The sequence below is a fragment of the Marmota flaviventris genome, chromosome 2, assembly GCF_047511675.1.
Source record: "Marmota flaviventris isolate mMarFla1 chromosome 2, mMarFla1.hap1, whole genome shotgun sequence".
Classification (NCBI taxonomy): Eukaryota; Metazoa; Chordata; class Mammalia; order Rodentia; family Sciuridae; genus Marmota; species Marmota flaviventris.
Genome location: NC_092499.1, coordinates 158,809,435 through 158,825,125, shown reverse-complemented (window position 1 = coordinate 158,825,125; position 15,691 = coordinate 158,809,435). Strand labels below are relative to the sequence as shown.

Here is a 15,691-nt window from a genome sequence, read left to right as displayed (position 1 = left end):
CCCTACAATACAGCATCATTGGAGCCCAGTACAGATCCCAGAAAAAAGTGAGCCTGGGTCAGTCACTCATACTACAGAAAGCCCATCCACACATGAGAGCCAAGAACCAACAACAGAATTGTACCCATGAGGGTTTCCAGGAAATACGGCACTGAGAAGAACCCTGCTAGAGAGCAGGTCGCCAAGTAGAGCCTCCTAAACATACCTGGGCTTTCCTGGCAAGTGGAAAAAATCTGGTTAACATCTGGGGGGAGATGAACATGGAAATACACATCCATGCCATATCACTGGGACGATCTCAAGTGCTAACTGAGACTTCTGAGTGTAATATTCAAGTTTCACAGTGGACTTTCAGATCCCTCTAATACTGTGGAAGACCTAGTGGTCTTTCCAGAGCCACATTTTGAAAGGAAAATAATTGTCACAGCAGCGTTGTTTCTAAGATGTCTAGAGTGCCATACTTTGCTGAAACTCCAAGCCATTTATTTGACAATTACAGTTCTAATTTATCTCAACTGTATCTAACACTGTGCCTGTTAGTAGGTGATGCTCAATAAATATTTTGTTGAATGTGAGTGGAAATAACTTAGAATGCAACTCTTTTCCTTCCACTCAAGTTTTGTCCTATAAAAACTTTTTACCCTCAACCTGACCTGGAAATTGATAACCCATCAAGATGAAGACAGGAGAGCCCTGGAATGAGGTTGATAGCTTTCTTTCTTCTTTTCTTTAATATTTTCTTAGTTGTTGGTAGACTTTTATTTTATTTATTTATTTATATGTGGTACTTAGATTCGAACCCAGTGCCTCACACATGGCAGGCAAGTGTGCCACCACTGAGCCCCATCCCCAGCCCTGATGGCTTTCTTTTAACATATTGACTGAGAAGAATGAACTAAAGTCTTCATTATGAATGACATACATTTATCAAGGCTTTGTAGTTCAGGTTCCAGAGTCAATGGCTTAGGTTCTGCCATTTCTGGGACATGTTACTTAACCCCTCTGTGTGTTAGATTCTGGACAATAGCTTCCTCAAGTGGTTTGCTGGGAGGATCAAATGAGATCAATGAGATATGACATGTATAGTATATTCAGGACAGTGTCTCAGATATAGAAGTTGTTATTAGCATTACAATAGTCCCTCTCCTCTCCCTTTTTCCACCATTTCACTTTCCAAGGTTGCAATTACTCATGACCAACCAGAAGTATTATATGCAAATAGTTAAATGGTCTGAGAATATTGAATGAAAAATTCCAGGAAAAAAATCAATCCGTAAGTTATAACCTGTATGCTGTTCTGAGTAGCCTAATGAAATCTTGAGCCACCTGGGATGTGAATCATCCTTTTGCTCAGTGTATCCACACTATATAGACTACCCACCTGTTAGCTACTTAGCTTTCTCAGTTATTAGATCTCCTATTGTAGTATCACAGTACTTCCATTCAAGTAACCCTTGTTTTACTTAACAATGACCCTAAAGTGCAAGAGTAGTGATGTTTACAACTAAATTTTTCCAAAGAAGAGCCACAAAGTGGGGCTGGGGTTGTGGCTCAGCGGTAGAGCGCTCGCCTAACACTTGTGAGGCACTGGGTTCCATCCTCAGCACCACATAAAAATAGATAAAATAAAGGCATGTGTGTCCAACAACAAGTAAAAAAAAAAGTAAATTGACTTAAAAAAAAAAGAAGAAAGCCACAAAGTGCATTCTTTAAGTAAAATGGTAAAAGGATGCCATAGGTATGTGTGCTTTGGAAAAAACCCAGTATATGGTACTCTTTGTGGTTTCAGGCATCCACTGGGGGTCCTAGAACATGTTCCAGTAGATAAGGGGAACCTACACTACCATCACTACTACATGTGATGAAATTCCTGCTACACGCTGAAGCTTCCCCAGAGGGTCAGTCTCAACCCCCATCAACATGGTGGAAGAGAAGTTGAGGATATCTGTTGATTAATTGTGTAAAGGCACCGTGGCCTTCATGAGAGCCCTAGAGGCTGGGAAGGTTGAAGAAGGCTCCCCCAGAGGATTTGAGCTTAGCTTTAAAGGAGAGCAAGAGAAGCAAACCAAGAAGGAGATTGGAGGAGTTTGATCTGTTTCCAAAAGACAGTGGGCCAGCAGTTGGACTGGACAACACATCTGTATTAGGGTAGCAGTGGGGGAGAGAGGCAGAGGAGCCGACGGGAGACAGACTCTGGAGGCCTTCAATGGCCGGCCAAGTCTAAGTTTACCTGGTTACTTTTTAGAAAATGAGGACCCAGTGAAGGGAGAAAGCCAGAGGGCTGACCCTGTGCACGAAACAAACAGCCCTTCAAGAAGGCGACCTTCCCTCTGTAGCACCCATGCCAGCAGAGAGAAGGGCATCTGATAAGAGTGAGTTCCAGGCTACTGCCCATTGGGCGTGGGCAGCTGTGGACACAATGATGGTTGGAAGTGGCCACCTTTGCTCCATTTGGTGGTCCTGAGGGCACAGCTGCTTCTAGCTTATTTCCAATTCAGGGGACAGTGGTATTAGAAACCAGAAATTGGAAGTCTGGCATGTCATGCAAAATAACAAAGGGGGCTGCGATCCTGCTCATTTGAAAGACTGGAGAAGCTATTACTGCTGTTGGACATTTCAGTCCTTGTTTTCTCTCCATGTCACCCTAAAAATGCCAGAAGGAATGTGAGTATTTTTCATAATATTTTTACCTTTACTCAGTCAGTGCTATTTCCCTCCTTTCTACATAGTTTCTTGAGGGAAAGGGAGAGGTAACCAAAGACAGTGGCCTGTTTGAAAAAAAACCCACTCATTGACTGTGACTGGGTGTCCTTTCCATCTGGGAACCACGCCCTGAATCCTGGAAGATGCCAGTCTTGACTTCACCAAAGCACAGGGACAAGATGAGGTTCCCTGGTAACCACAGAGAGATTGTTCTAGAAGGATGGTGGATGCCAGGTAGCAGGCACGATAGATGCTCCTATGAGAGAGCTGACTCTCTTCTGAAGTTCTACCCGTTGTAAATACGCAGACACTACCCAAAGTGGGACCCTTCCCGCTAATTACTATTTTATCTCATAGCCCTCTGCTTCCAAAGGAGACTGCAGTTGCACTGTGATGGAATTAGTCCAGGCTAAAGGATACTGTTTTCTGGGCTCTAGAGTCAGATGGATTTATGGATGTAAATTACCCTAAACTATTAGAACTGCTCCAGTGTCCTGGAGAATGGCTGACGTCACAGGCTCAAACGCCGCTTTCAACTGCAAACAAAACCTGGAGTGTTCTTCTGGGGGAGTGTGGGAGGGGGGCAGATTCTGATATAACCCAGCAACCTGATACATTAGCACAGTTTATGGCATTAATTGAAACTAATTGAAATTCATCTGCTATTACCTCTGTACTTTCCATGAAAATGAAGAGTAGGGTGGAAGTGAAGTAAAAAAATAAATAAATAAAGCCGCTTTAATGGCTCAAAATGGATCAATTATTTTCATCTTTAGCTAAATACGGTTTACTGCCTTATTAAAAGCATGTTTGTAGGAAAAGTATAACATTAAAATTCCAGTGCATGAGTCACCAACAAAGCCTTTGTTAGGTTGTAACTATTCTTCCCTTTTTTATTTGGTGGAGTGAAATGGTTTAGGTCAGGACTGGGTCACAGAAATCTAATGCTTTGACTTATAAAACTATTTGTGAGCATGATATGCTTTTAAAGTGAGTGTCCATCTTATAATTTATTAATATCCTAGGATGTATTTTCATTATCTGGTAATTTACTAAAGATACTTATCCAGATAAAATTGGAGTACTTTTTAGTCTCATATTATGTATCCATCTGCAAGTGTAGGCAGTGGGTGAGTGCTGGTTCTGAAACCAGGCTCGCTGGTTTCTAATGCTGCTGACGTACATTTGCTGTGTGAACTTTAGCTCATCACTTAACCTCTCTGTGCCCAATTTTCTGGAGAAAATAATAAAATCTATCTTATGGGCCTGATCTGAGAATGAATGAGGCCATACATAACCACTGTATGTTTCTTTTGAAATAGAAAAGGGAACTCTTAAGTAATTGTTAAAATACAATGAACTAGGTAAATATTCACAGACACAATAAAAAACACAACTATAAGATGTAGCATATAATTCTTGTTTTCTCTGGTCTTAAAATATAATAACTCTGAAGTAAAAAGTTCATATTAATATCTGTGTGCATTAAGTTCTTAACTTTACTTCTTATATCCTTGGGATCTAATTTCATGGCCAAATCACCAGATCAGAAAGTTCTTCCCTTTTTTCTAAGCCGCGGTTTTCTTCTTGAAGAATCCTTCATCTTTAAAGTCCTGAGCGTCATCATGAAATGGCAGCAAAGCACATTTTTCCTAGTGGTTAAAAATGAAAGCACTCAGCTCAAAAAAATAAAGTGCCTTTCTGACATTTAATATATAATGTCTTAAGAAGGCTGTGCTATTACTTTTAGAGTAAATCTATTACTTTAAAAAACATTAACCGGTCGCTGTGGTGCATGTCTATTATTCCAGCAACTCAGCAGGCTGAGGCAGAAGGATCCCAAGTTGGAGGCCTGCCCTGGGCAACTTGGCGAGAAGGTCTCAAAAAAGTAAAAGGGACAGAGGACGTAGCTCAGGGGTAGAGTGCCCCGAAGTCCAATCCCCAGCACCCCTACACACACACACACACACACACACACACACACACACTGTATTTTGTTTTTTGAATGAAATAGTGATCTACTCAGCTTTCCAGTTCTACCGTCATTTTACCTTTAAACTGAAACTTCACCTGAAACAGTGATTGGCTATGTTCAGGAACCAGGATGATGAAGCTGACATCCCCTGCCCCCATGAACATAAATGCAAGACGACCCTGAACCTGGCCACAGCTGAAATTTTAAAGTGCGATCACCTTATTTAGCTGGTCACTATCCAAGTTGCTAGCCTGTTCATTTCCACCTTCAAATGTATCAGAAAGCTAATCTGTCGGGCTCCAAATTCCTCAATAGGACACCCATAGCACAAAAGTTAATAACTAGAATCAACAAATGGGACTTACTCAAACTAAAAAGTTTTTTCTCAGCAAAAGAAACAATAAGAGAGGTAAATAGGGAGCCTACATCCTGGGAACAAATCTTTACTCCTCACACTTCAGATAGAGCCCTAATATCCAGAGTATACAAAGAACTCAAAAAATTAGACAATAAAATAACAAACAACCCAATCAACAAATGGGCCAAGGACCTGAACAGACACTTCTCAGAGGAGGACATACAATCAATCAACAAGTACATGAAAAAATGCTCACCATCTCTAGCAGTCAGAGAAATGCAAATCAAAACCACCCTAAGATACCATCTCACTCCAGTAAGATTGGCAGCCATTATGAAGTCAAACAACAACAAGTGCTGGCGAGGATGTGGGGAAAAGGGTACACTTGTACATTGCTGGTGGGACTGCAAATTGGTGCAGCCAATTTGGAAAGCAGTATGGAGATTTCTTGGAAAGCTGGGAATGGAGCCACCATTTGACCCAGCTATTCCCCTTCTCGGTCTATTCCCTAAAGACCTAAAAAGAGCATGCTACAGGGACACTGCTACATTGATGTTCATAGCAACACAATTCACAATAGCAAGACTGTGGAACCAACCTAGATGCCCTTCAATAGACGAATGGATAAAAAAAATGTGGCATTTATACACAATGGAGTATTACTCTGCATTAAAAAATGACAAAATCATAGAATTTGCAGGGAAATGGATGGCATTAGAGCAGATTATGCTAAGTGAAGCTAGCCAATCCCTAAAAAACAAATGCCAAATGTCTTCTTTGATATAAGGAGAGTAACTAAGAACAGAGTAGGGACGAAGAGCATGAGAAGAAGATTAACATTAAACAGGGATGAGAGGTGGGAGGGAAAGGGAGAGAGAAGGGAAATTGCATGGAAATGGAAGGAGACCCTCAGGGTTATACAAAATTACATACAAGAGGAAGTGAGGGGAAAGGGAAAAATAATAAAAGGGGGACAAATGAATGACAGTAGAGGGGGCAGAGAGAGAAGAGGGGAGGGGAGGGGAGGGGAGGGGGGATAGTAGAGGATAGGAAAGGCAGCAGAACACAACAGACACTAGTATGGCAATATGTAAATCAATGGATGTGTAACTGATGTGATTCTGCAATCTGTATATGGGGTAAAAATGGGAGCTCATAACCCACTTGAATCAAAGTGTGAAATATGATATATCAAGAACTATGTAATGTTTTGAACAACCAACAATAAAAAATTTTAAAAAATGTATCAGAAAGCAAAAAGATCACCTTTCCATTGACACCGGCATTTTAAGATGGCCCGTCTTCTGAGGTGGGGAATTGACAGTATTGCACTGTCTCTTCCCGCTTTCTCCCCAGCTGGGCTGTGGACCCTGAAGCCCCTCCCTCCTGTTGGAGGAGCCCTTCCAGGTTTCTTTTGAAAGGCGGCTGCAGCTCAGCAATGAGAGAAGGACTTGGCTGTTCCCTCCTGCCAGTTCACTGTGGGAGCTTTTATGGCTATGCCTTTACCAGCGCCCTCCTTGGACCCTGTGTCCCCTTTCAGATCTGTCATCTCAGTAATGCATGATTTATTCCCTAAAAGAAGCAACGAAAGTTGGCCTTCCATGAAAACGGCTATGGTTGTACTGCATTATCCTTTATTATGAATTCACCCAGAGCGCTCTGATCATCTGTTATCATTTGCCATTTGAAAGTAGGGCAGCTCACCCTTTATCTCTGTCACCTATTGGATCAAGTGCAAAAACCAGTCGTTCCTTATCTGTTGAATCAGCTGTGCCAGGAAGGAGACAGTGCCCAGATCTTTTAGCATAAAAAGTGATATTCAGGGCAAATCCTACTCTCTTTCTACCACGTTCACATACAGACTTCAAAACAGCGTGTAGGATATCCTGATTATGTAAAGGAACCCCCTGCCGTGTGTCCCCTCCTCCTAACCATTTTTAAGGACTCCATGAAGCACTGGAGTGGTGCAAATACACTGAATCATTCATCTTTAACTAAAGGAACTTCTCTGGCTTGTTAAAAGCCTGCTATCAAAGAACACCTGTCTCAGGCCCCACCCCACCCCCCAGCTTTTTCACCCCCTCTATATGGCCTCCAGGGTGCCTTGTGGCAGTGGAACCCCATCTGCCCCCTGCACACACTGGCTAGCACACAAGAGTCAGCACCCACATCTCCCTCAGGCAAAGCCTAGGTGCTGGCCCCTCTTCCTGTCACTGTCATTGTCCACCAAAACCCTGAGGACATCCCCGCTCCACTTTCAGCAGCCACTTTCCTTCACCTGACTTTAAATTCTTCCTTTTGATTTTTACCCAGGAATTGAGGAAAGTCTCTTTCTCTGAGGCTCTCACTGTTCCTCTCTCTGTGTGTGCCCCGCTTTATTTCTCTCTCCATTTCCTTCCAACAGCTCAAAATCGATCACTGTGAATAGTAGTTGCATGACTGCTAACCTCCATATGAAATGTAAGATTGCCCTATCATCCGAAATCAAATGTTCATCTACAAGGAAACCAGAGCCAAGAACCTCTCGAAATTCTAAAAACTCCCGGAAGTTCCCTTTTGAGCTTTTAGAAACCTGTCCTTGTAACTATTCAAATCTGCCTTTCCTTAAATAGCACATTAAAGATATGATTTATTACTTCCCTGAGTTTAAGTGCCACCAATATGGCAGGAGTCCTATTTTATACCTACAGTCTATTGGAGGCACACACATGACTTTTGTTACATTTGGGATCATGTAGGATTATGAGCTATACTGCAAACCTAAAAACCAAACCTGAGGCTAAGTGGTACATATTTCTATCTTACAACCAAAGTATACGACCAATCTGGTGATTGGATATTTCTGATAGTGCTGACTTAATGGTGAATATGTCCTTTATGTATCATGTGAAGTAGAAATATGTAGGGGGATCATCTAGCTACACTGAGGTCATTCTGAGGGCACACACATGGTCCAGTTAGCAAGGGGAAAGTCTTGGGTCAGCAACCTGAAAAATCTCAAACATTCATCCACATATCCAATCAGGAAGCATTCTGCCATGTCTTCTGTAGACCAGGCCCTGTGAAAGGCTCCAGGGATAACTGGAAAGCTGAATGTGGACCTTATAGTCCAAATAAGTCATCTCACAGAGAAGCCTAGATATGTATATAGACCATGATGAGTACTAGAAAGATGTCTTCGTCCATTTTCTGTTGCTATAACAGAACACCTGAAACTGGATAATCTATAAAGAATAGAGAGGTTTGTTTGGACTCATAGTTCTAAAATCAAGATTGGGTGACTGCATCTGGTGAAGGCCTTGTGTTCCTTCAACTCATGACAGAAAGTGGAAGGACAAGTAGGCAAGTGTGAAAGACAAAGGAGATGGACTTCCACACCTTAACTCATTCCCAAGAAAAGCATTGTCTGCCCCTGTGATCCAAGCACCCCCCCCCCCCGCCACTGGGCCCATCTCCCAGTGTTGCCACATTGATTAAACCTAACCATGAGTTTTGTGGGGACAAACCATAATTAAACCACAGCAGAAGGAAAGATAGACACCACCCAGGCACCTACTAGACCTAATCTGGCTGGAGGCTGGACTATTTGCTGGGGGCCCAATTGTGCCTATGAGCAGGCTGTGGTGGGGTCTTGATATGGGGCTTTGAATACACAACTCATCCAAGCTAGGAAAGTTACTCTGATGAATATAAGTAACCATACTGTTATGCCCAGGTTGATTTTTTTTTTCCCCAAGTGAGTCATCAAAGTCAATGTCTAAGCCAGGCACCAAGGCACATGCCTATAATCCCAGTGACTTGGGAGACTGAGGCAGGAGGATCACTAGTTCAAGTCCAGGCTTAGCAACTTAGCAAGACCCTGACTCAAAAGAAATATAAAAAAGAACTAGGGATATAGCTCAGTGGCAAAGCATCCTTGGGCTCAATCCCCAGTACCAAAAAAAAAAAAAAAAACCTTTTCCCACTAATTTTTGTAAGGGGTTGGGGCACATAAAAATAAAGCTATGGTTAGTCTATGAATTTTTGCCATGCTTGTATTTTACTATCAGTTTAAGGGGGGAAAAGTTATTATTTTTAAGTGGGTGCTTCATTTTTACAAGAAAAAGTTATTAATGGATTTTTTTTTAAAAAAATTTAATGCATTTTTTGTAGGTGGACACAATACCTTTATTTCAATTTTAGGTGGTGCTGAGGATCAAACCCAGTGCCTCACGTGTGTCACTACCACTGTGGCTCTACCACTGAGCCCCAGCCCCAGCCCTATTAATGGATATTTGAGTAAAGCTAATGTTATGGTTCATGGTTCTCAAATGTTATTGAATGATGATGATGATGATAATGATGATGATGATGAATTATATATAAAAGTGCTATCTTTGTGCCTGGCATATTACAGTCACAAGCTAAATTTGAATTGAGTCTAGAAATTCTTTGCAAAGTAAAATGTTGGGGATGCAAATCAAGTCAAGATGGCACCTGGCAGTTTGCCAGGAGGAGTGGTTTGTGAAGCAACGCCAGAGAGCCATTAAGATGATGAGGATTCCTTATTGGCTGACTGCTGTATCTAGATGATGTTAATTAAGTTAGGCTGTGTGTAGTTAGTTGGGTATGTGTACCTCTGCTGTCCCGCAGAGAAGCGGCTCTCGCTACCTTGAGTGCCCGCTCAGTTCCCACTGAGTTTCTCTGCAATAAAGCAGTTCCGCTTCAACCTTCAAGTTGCTTGTCACCTCTCGGTTATTTTGCCCAGCTGGACTACAGCAGTAAAAGTGAGAAATGATGTAAAAAGCACTCACAATTGCAGGAAAATAATGGAAAGAATAATCTCCCATAAAGAGGAGACATTTAAAAAGCAGAAGATTGAGCACGTAAAGAGGAATGGGCCAATTTTATTACACGAGTTTGTTATCGTAGTGAGATTCTACTACATGAGTAATGAGATAAATATAAATAATCTCATGAAGCATGTTTAAATGAAGAGTGTTTGGTAAAATCATATAGGCAGTTATTTAATATAAGAATATGAGTATGGCAATATGTAAATCAATGGATGTGTAACTGATGTAATTCTGCAATCTGTATATGGGGTAAAAATGGGAGTTCATAACCCACTTGAATCAAAGTGTGAAATATGATATATCAAGAAATTTGTAATGTTTTGAACAACCAACAATAAAAAATTAAAAAAAAAAGATTTTTTAAAAAAAAAGAATATGATGGTTTGGACTCTTGTTCAACAAATATTCACCCCCCTCCCCCACTGTGGGGATAGAGTGTACTTTCTGGCTCCCTTGGCCATGGGTGCAGCCTTGGTCCATGGAATGCTGGTAGAGGTAGTGTAAGCAGAGGCTCAAAATATGCCAGAAGAGTTGTGCTTACAGTTGCACGTTGCCATAAATAGAATATGCCTTGAATAGCTGTCAGTCCAAGGAGGATGAAACCCGCATTGTTGTAGAGTCCAACCAACCACACCTTGGAGCCAGAGTGGCTGACATCAGCCTGCCTCAGATATGTGTGCCAACAAATGACATGCTTATTGTTGTTTGACATTGAATTGGGGGGTGATTTGTTACACAGCATTATTATGGCAACAGCTGATTGTTATGATAACCAACGTCTCATATTTTTTGTTAGGGAATCTTGTTTCAAATTGAAGAGGGTTGCTATGGATTGGAAATTAAATGTCCACCCAAAGGTCCATATGCTAAATGCTTGGTCACCAGCCTATGGTGCTATTGGAGGTGGTGGAACCTTTAGAGTAGTGTCTAGTGGAAGGAAGTTAGGTCACTGGGGGGTATGCCTTTGAAGGGGACATTGGAACCCTGGCCCCTTCCAATCTCTGTCTTTGTTTCCTGGCCACCATGAAGCAAGCAACTTTGCTCCACCACCACACACCCCACCTTTGTGTGCTGCCTCACCACAGGACCAAAAGCAATGGAGCCAAGTGACCATGGAAGGGACCAAATGACCATGGGGCCAAGTGAAACCCTGAAACTGCAAGCCAAAGTAAAACTTAACTCCTTTTAAGTTGATTTCCTCTAGCATTTTGTCACAGCTACAGAAAGTTGACTACTCAACAATAACCAAAATTGTTTAGAAGTTAGTCTATGCATCAAAAAATCTTTCATCTTAAAATTAAAGGTTTTATAAAATATATTACTTTTAAAATAGGAAAACATCATCCTCTTGGGCTGCCTACAATCTGTGGGGAACCCCTGCTAGGTGGTAGTTTACCAGACCCCAGCAACATTGCACTACCTGATTTCCATAAGTCTGTAGTGGATATGCCCTATTCACAGTACAGTTGCTAGCAGCTAATATGGAAGACATTGGAAAAATACCAAACTCGGAATTGTGTGAGACCTACACACTAAAATGTGTTCAACTGAAAATGAATACTGTCTTGGCATGCATATTTTAACAGGGCAGAAGACCTCAAACCTTTGACAGTTTTAGGTTCAAATTTTGGCTCTCCTGGCAGGCTGACACTTTGTTGTGCCAGACAGCCAAGATTCATGTTTTGTAGCAGGTGGGAGCCTCAGTAATTTAAGCAAAATGTTGGCTCTTTCAGCCAAGAAAAATGCATCTCCCTGGGAAAGGTTGACGTACAGCATCTGAAGAGGGAGGAAATCGCAGCCACAAAATCAGAGCCTCCCCATGAAGACAGAAAGGAAGAATTCGACTCCCTCACTTCAGTGCTCACCTGACGTTCCACAGGGAAGGACCTGGAGAATGGGAGACAGCTCTAGATGTGATCACCCTCAGAGACGCCCTCTGAAAGCTAGTCTAGCTCATTTTCCCTAAGCAGATGAGACAAGCCATCACTCCTCCTATTAATTTTGGATGAAAATTGAGTTTTGCATAATTTATTCAACCAAATTGAATAAAGATTCTTGCCATTTATTTTGACTTGTAAAATTCCTCTTCATACCCTTTAAACGACCAGTGCAAAATAGAAAGATCCAGGGAGTATGCATTTCGAGGTAAGATTGTTAACAACGTACCTGAAAAGCGAGTCTACACCTCTTTCTTTCTTTGTGCAAAGGTAAAAAATGCTAATTCAGTGTCATACTGTGTTTCACCCTGTGTTGTCATTGATCTTAAAACTGGCGAAATACTATTAGAATAGCATTTGCAATTACTACAGTAATATTTTTGAGAAAGGTAAATAAATAATAGACCGTTACTATTAAAATTCTCTTGCATAAATGAAATCCTTTAAGATTATTTTATGATTTTATGTTTGCTGACCAAAATAATACCCTTCAGTCCCTCTGGCTAAGTCTTGACACGTTACATTTTAAGATTCAGAATTTGAATCTTCATAAAGTTATCTGTTGTAAAGCAGAATCTTCTAGTGTTTAGTTCTTTTAAAAAAAAAAAAGGAAAAAAATTTTCCTTGAAATCAACCTAGTTCAACATTTAAATATTAAAATATTAGTAACATTATGTACATGAATATTTTTTACCACTGGCCTTTCAAGTTTCTAGGCAAGAACATAGTATGAATTGCAAACTTTAGTAATTTTGTTTCCTTAATAAGTGTAGCAAATAGGGAACAAAAACAAGATAAAAGGTTTTATTCTAGACCATTTCATTCAGCATAATTTCAACTTTCAAATTATAGGGACATAAATGAATGTCCTACTTCTACGTTACAAGTACTTGACTACTTTGTGGGATGTTTTGTGCCAATTCTTTACTAAATTATCTTGGTGCCGTTGCTAGGTAACACCGCTGGCTTCCTGCAGCTGAAAAAGGAGAGGGTTACAGAGAACAATTCGGCATTACTAGCATTTGATTAATAAGTCGTTGTCGTTAACTGTATATCTTAGCATTTTCCCTCCTTTTCTAGGGAATGTCATTGTCTATGGGAATACGATTGATGCTTACACCACTGTGGAAACGCTCTTACACATCGGTGTGAAGGGCACCTGCATCTACCTGGTGCATCCACCTCCTGAGTCTAACATCACCTGCATCAACAACTACACAGTGGAAAGCGCAGTGGAGGATGCGCTCAATACCGCCGGAGTGACCATTTACCAGGATGCGGTCTTAGCTCAGTGGAATGACGGCCAGTACCCAGATCCCATTCACAGTGCCAGCTTCACCACACCCACCAAGCCCTTCAGACTTACGTGCTCTGTAAGTGGATCCCTGCGAACTTCACTCACCAGCTAGGGAGAGTAGTCACCTGCCAGGGGCTCAGGAGTCTGGAAGATTGGGAGCAGTGAATTTATAGTCATAGATTTGGAGTGTTGTTTTCTGACTGCTCAGGTTATCTCTTCCTGCATAACAAGAAGCCACTGCAAATTTAGTGGCTCAAAGCAACAACAATCACTTATTATCATCATCTTTCCTTGTTTTGGGGGTTTGGGCCCAACCAGGCAGTTTTCACTGCAGGTCTTTTATGCAGTTAAATTCCGGATGACGGGGCTGGATTCATCTAGAAGGCATGTGCACTCACTTATGTCTGCCTGTAAATGCTAGATCAACTGCAATTGAGATTTTAGCCAAAACACTCATAAACAGCCCCTTTGTGGAGCTGGGCTTCCTCAAGCCATGGTGGCTTGGTTCTAAGGGCAATTAAAGAGAGGGGGGAAGACTGTGGCCCCTCCTTCGACCCAGCGTCAGAAGTCAAACAGCAGCATCTATGCCACATTCTCTTTTGCTAGAGACAAGTCATTCACATCCATCCCATAGCCAAGGAGAGGGAATTAGAACCTGCTTCTTCATGAAGGGGTGTCAAACTAGAGTGCTGCCATGCACGAAAACTCCGCTTGTCCCAGGCATGGTGCTGCCTAAAATGCATGGACACTCTGTATTCTGCTCCTTAGTACATCCATTTATCCATTCCTCCCACGACGTTGGTTGAACACCAAGACGGTCCCCTGCTCTGTCCTAAGTGTTAGGGACATGCCAATGAAAAAGACAGAAAAAAGACCATTTTACTTTTAAAGTGATACTGTCTGCACATGTTTATCATGACACCTATTTAAGATAGGAACAATCAAGATGTGTTTACTCAAAATTTTCCCCCAAAACTGTGATCCTGGAAGATGGCTAAGTTTATCCTGGGGAACCTCTGAAGGTGAGCATGTACCCTTTTTAGGAAGCAAAGTCCTAAGAAAACTTCCCCAAATATCCCAATGACTGTTGGTTCTCTAGGATCCCCTCTGACATTTACTTCCCTATTCAGATAAAAATCAGAATCATGACCAAAACATCTTGAAAATATTCTTAATTGCCTTGGTCCTATCCACCTCCCTGCTAACACTTCCCCTCAAAGCAATATGTGTCAGATGTTGGTGTGTCTGCTCTCAGATCCTTTTGCCTTGTCTGCCTCTGCCTTGTTGTGAGTTCCCAAGATTATGTCCCCCAGAAATATACATATATTGGAGTGCCAATCCTCAATACCAGTGAATGTGACTTTTGGAAGTAAGGTCTTTGCCTATGTAATCAACTAAAGAAAACGTCATTCTGGATCAGGGTGGGCCCTGAATGCAATGGTCAGTGTCCTTACATGGAGAGAAAGAGATTTGATGATACAGAAGAGAGACACAAAGAAGAAGTTCACGTGATGCCAAAGGCAGAGGTTAGTGTCATGATAGGTGCCAGTCACCGAATGGCAAGGATTGCCAGTGTCTGCCAAAGCTAGTAAGAAGAAAGGAAAGATTCTTCCCTAGAGCCTTTGGAAGAGGCATGGTCCTGAGGACACCTTGATTTCAGATTTGTGGTCTCCAGAACTGTAGAGGAATAAATTTCTGTTGTTTTGAGCTACCCAGTTTGTGGTACTTTGGTATAATGGCCCTAGGAAACTACAACAAATGATTTATGTGCAGTTAAAATTACAGTTTTTTTATGCACAATTTTCCTCTTCGGCTTCTTTCACTCAGCATAGTGATCTTGAAATTCCATGTAGTCCCATGTATCAATCATTCATTCCTTTCTTTGCTGAATAGAATTCCATTGTATAAATATGCACATTTTGCTTATTCATTTGTCTGCTATGCATATTCTTGTATACATCTTTAGGTAGACAGATAATTTTATTTCTTTTAGTTAGATACCTAAAGAATGTACCTTTTTAAGTTGCTACCTTACTGCTCTCCAAAGTATCTGTACTATCTTACATTTTCACCAGCAATGTATGAGTGTTCTGGATACTCCTCATTCTTGTCAACACTTAGTATTGTCAGTCTTTCTCATTTTAGCCATTCTCATGAGTGTTACATGGTGTATCATTGTGTTTTGAATCTTGCTTTCCTTATAATTAATGATGTCAGGCATCTTCTCATGTACTTATTGGTCATTGGTTTGTCTTCCTTTGTGAAGTGTCAGAACTATTATAAAAGAATTATTTTGTTTTCCAATCTATAGTATTGATTTAGTATATAAACATTTTAACCTGAAACTGCTAAATTCACTTCTCAGTTCTGATAGTTGCTTCCTAGATACACATGCTTATTATGCAAGTATGGGTAGTTTTATATCTTTTCTGATATTTAGGTATTTCATTTCAGTTACTTCAGTAAGACTTCCAAGGCAATTTTGAATAAAAGTGTGAAAAATAGACATCCCTGCCTTGTTCCAGATCTCAGGGTAGAAACCATTAAATGTGAGGTTGGCTGTGGGTTCTTCTTTTATATCTTTTA

The 15,691-nt window shown here is 41.1% G+C and overlaps 1 protein-coding gene across 1 annotated transcript in view; it reads left to right on the top strand.

Annotated features, from left to right (window-relative positions):
* Cfap61 (cilia and flagella associated protein 61) overlaps positions 1 to 15,691 on the top strand; it is a 253,731-nt gene that overhangs the window by 171,861 nt on the left and 66,179 nt on the right. The window contains exon 22 of the mRNA XM_027953760.2: positions 12,889 to 13,181. Coding sequence (XP_027809561.2) covers positions 12,889 to 13,181 — 293 coding nt within the window. The remainder of the gene's footprint in view (positions 1 to 12,888; positions 13,182 to 15,691) is intronic.